Source organism: Aphanomyces invadans (genome assembly GCF_000520115.1).
Source record: "Aphanomyces invadans strain NJM9701 unplaced genomic scaffold supercont1.72, whole genome shotgun sequence".
Taxonomy (NCBI): domain Eukaryota; phylum Oomycota; class Saprolegniomycetes; order Saprolegniales; family Verrucalvaceae; genus Aphanomyces; species Aphanomyces invadans.
Window position 1 is genome coordinate 107397 of NW_008580217.1, and position 3861 is coordinate 111257.

General features: G+C 54.3%; 1 protein-coding gene across 1 annotated transcript in view; it reads left to right on the plus strand.

The window, feature by feature from the left end:
- Window positions 1–1017: 1017 nt before the first annotated feature.
- The window catches only part of H310_14499 (hypothetical protein), a gene marked incomplete at its 5' end in the record, with an annotated part of 4977 nt that continues 2133 nt past the window's right edge, over window positions 1018–3861 (plus strand). Inside the window, one exon of the mRNA XM_008882375.1 lies at window positions 1018–3816. Within this exon, the coding sequence (XP_008880597.1) occupies window positions 1018–3816 (2799 nt within the window). The remainder of the gene's footprint in view (window positions 3817–3861) is intronic.

Consider the following 3861-nt stretch of genomic DNA (forward strand, 5'->3'; position numbering starts at 1 on the left):
GCGGCCCTTTTGAAACTGCACCCCATAGGACACGACGACGGCAGAGCCCATGAACTTGAGGCAGTGAGGTTGCTGTCGTCCAATCAAGATCATCCGGATATTATCCGGATGATCTTGACGAGGCAAATTGAAGAGTGAGCTAAGAAATTTCTATCGTTTGATGTGTGTGAAAGACGTATGAGCCCAGTTCATCTTTAAAGCTTGATTTACTCTTAAAAGTAATTATCTGTATCAAGATATTTGCCTTGGTTTAACATCCAAAGGAGTGCGTACTTCAGAAATACTGTGCAAAATAATAACCTTTCTGTTTAGAGAATTCTGCATTTTGCCATTGTATATATCTATGGAGGTTTCTCGTCAGTGGGGTCACATGCCTCGTCACATTTATTCACACATGGCAAATGAGGTAAAGTAGGTACCTCTGGTTGAACCATTGGCGTGATCGGAGGAGGTACGGAGATAAGTTTCCCGAGGCGCAGTTGAATACTACTGGCATCATGGATAATTGTCCTCTTTCGGCTCCGCTGTGACGGGTTACGGCTAAGTGCTTGTACACCTGGCCTGTTGCAGTCTTTTCGTCAACAATTCGATGGCTCGCGGAAATTCGTACCTATCACCCGTGTTGAAGTTGGATGAATATTGTGATATTTGGTGTATTGCACAATAATACAAAATACCTCATCGAATGATGTATATCATGGCCACGCGACCGCCTTAACAAGTAAAACCGAGAATACACATATGGATTTTCTGGTTTACTTTTTGGGGCGGTCGCGAGGCGAATTCGACAAAAACAATTTTTTACACGGTAAGTTGCCACAGCACATTGAAGTTGTTTCGGGTTTTGGGTGGCGTACAGGGTGCGACCCACCTGCATACACCAGATGGATTCAGGTCTAAGTCGAGCAGCAACCGATCTTGGGGCAAGGGTGGCATTACGCTTTTGGCGCTGGAGATATGCCGCCGAATATCGTCCTGCCACCGACGTCCCACGAAGACGGTTCGCCTTGCCCCGACATGCCTGGCAATGCAGCACCATCGAAACCTGCCTCGACGGAGCCAACACTACATCCGATCACGTACCGCGCCGACATTGATGGCCTTCGCACTCTGGCCGTCGTACCAGTCATCTTCTTCCACGCGTACCCGGAGCGGTTTCCGAGTGGATTCATCGGGGTCGACATATTTTTTGTCATTTCGGGCTACCTCATCTCGAGCATCCTGTTCAAAGAGTCGACAAAAGGCTCGTTCACGTACGCGAACTTCTACAGCCGTCGCATTCGCCGCATCTACCCCACGCTCCTCCTCATGCTGACTCTCACTTTTTGGCTCGGACGTCTCTACCTGCTCTCGGCCAAGCTCAAGGCTCTCGCGTCGACGATGTTGGCCGGCACAATGTTCAGCGCGAATCTCCAAGTCATGCTGCTTGATCGGGGGTACTTTGACGACGACATCAAAGAGAACCCGCTGCTACACTTGTGGTCGCTGGGCGTTGAAGAGCAGTTCTACATCTTCTGGCCGTGCTTCGTGGCCATTTTGATGCGTCTGTCGGTTCGCTCAGCCGTGACGATGCAACTAGTCGTCCTCTTGATGAGTTTTGCATGCAACGTCTTGTTCCTCGGATTCCATGGCACGAACAAGTACTCGTTCTACTTTCCGTTGAGTCGATTCTGGCAGATGGGGGTTGGTGGCCTCTTGGCATACCTGCACCACGTCCGCGTGGCCACCGCCCCGCAATACGTGGCGCTGCCTCGTGGTGACACGAACGTCACAGAAGGCAAAGCCGGTCGACGGAGCTCCACTGTCCGAGCGACGGCATTGTCATGGGTAGGGCTGGGCTGCATTCTTGCCGGCTTTGCTTTGCTTGACGAACAGTCTGCGTTCCCGGGGTACTGGGCGCTCCTGCCCACATTGGGTGCGGCGATGCTCATCTTTGCCGGCCCTACCGCCTGGTTCAATCGAAACATGTTGAGCCAACGAACGATGATCTTTATTGGGAAGCTCAGCTACGCCTTATACTTGTGGCACTGGCCTCTGCTCGTCTTTGCCAAGCTGCGTTTCCCCGACCCAGACCTCCGACCCAACTACATGACTCCACTCGCCATGCTTGGTCTCGCGTTCGTTTTGAGTCTGAGCTCAGTGTACCACGTCGAGAACAGCCTGCGCCGCCACAAAGGCAAGTGGGTCGTGCCAGCGCTGATGGGAGGCATGCTCGTCATGACTGTGTTGGCAGCCATCGTTCTCGGCAGCCCCGACTCGTTCTCGTACTCGCAGCAAGCCATCAACATTCGTGCGGCAAAGGCTCTGGCTGCTGCTCAGCAGGTGCCGAACGCTACTACGGCGCCGCTGCCTGATATCCCCAATGTCAGCCGGGGCAACTTCACAAAGGGACCGACCCACGCCACCGTTGTCGCTGCTTCACTCGATATGATGGCCGACATTGGGCTCGCCATTCCAAAGGACCACATGGTGGGATTTTCCCTCGAAGGACGCCTCCTCAACCCCGGGCGAGAGGCCGATGCGCTAGTTGTGGCGCTGGGCGACACGCACCTCGATATGCTCAAGCCTCGTTTCAACCATCTCGCGATGCACACGAACCCCATCGACTTTCCCACGATCGCGTTCAAGTCTTCGCCGTTTCCAGCGCTTGCGGCATGTGTCTCATCGACTAACTTACAGCACATCATGATCCGAAAGGTCCGTCCGAACGTTCTCCTGGTCGCGATCAACTGGCTCGCCCACCTGCACCCGGGAGGCCCGTCCTGGGCGCCTCCACACAAACGTCCCCCATGCTGTGCTCGTGGATACGATGATGCGTGCTACAATCAAAATCCCCGCGACGTCGAAGCGATCCTGAATCGATTCCAGAGCGACTTGACCGAGTTCGTCAACCTTGGCATCAAAGTCTTTGTCACAACTCTAGCGCCCGAGGGGACCGAATACGACCCCCAGACCCTCCTGAAACCGTCCCCCGTTCTCGCTGTCAATCGCACAGCATTCCGAGAGAAGCACCGCTGGCTCATCCACCTCATCGAAGGTGCGATCACCGGTGCCAACGCCACCATCATCGACTTGTCCGACAACTTGTGCTGGAACGATTCGTGCCATGTCGTAGACACGAACGGCATCCCCATCCGAAGGAACTCGAACGTGTTCACGCCCAAGTTCGCTGCCACATACTTGACCGCGCTTGACCAAGTCGTGCATGCCGCCATCGCCGTCCCGGAAGAAAACCCTGGGAGTACAGTCATCGAAGCTCCCAACTCGAACAGGGGTCCTCGCATCGCCAGTCCTACGTACGACAAAATTGTCGCCGCGCCGTCGGACTTCACCGTGGATGTTGGATATGAGTTCGTGTCACCGGACTCGCCTTTCGGTGTATCGCACGTGACCAAGGTGCTCAATCCCGGCCAGCCCAACCTCGTCTTCGTCTACGGCGACTCGCACGCGAACCAAATCAAGCCCCGGTTCTTGCGCATCTTTGAAGACCGCCTCGGGGTCCGGAATCGATCCAACTTTCCTACCATTGTATACAAGTCGCTCGATGGCACGCCTGCCTTGACCTGCGAAAAGAACTACGATAGCGTGATGAAGGTAGTCGAGACGATTCAGCCAAAGGTGTTTGTACACAGCATGAATTGGCCCCAGTTTCTCCGTCCCGGAGGCTCTGACTCGGACCCGCATGACTCCACCAGCCTTCAGTGCTGCGCTGCTGGCTACGTGGACAAATGCACGTATCAGCGGCCGAAAGATGTCGTGAAGATCGTGAAGCAGTTCGAGCGGGACATCACGCGATTCACAAAACTCGGGATTAAGGTGTTTGTGGCCACGATCAACGTAGAAGGACCGCAATTCAATCCT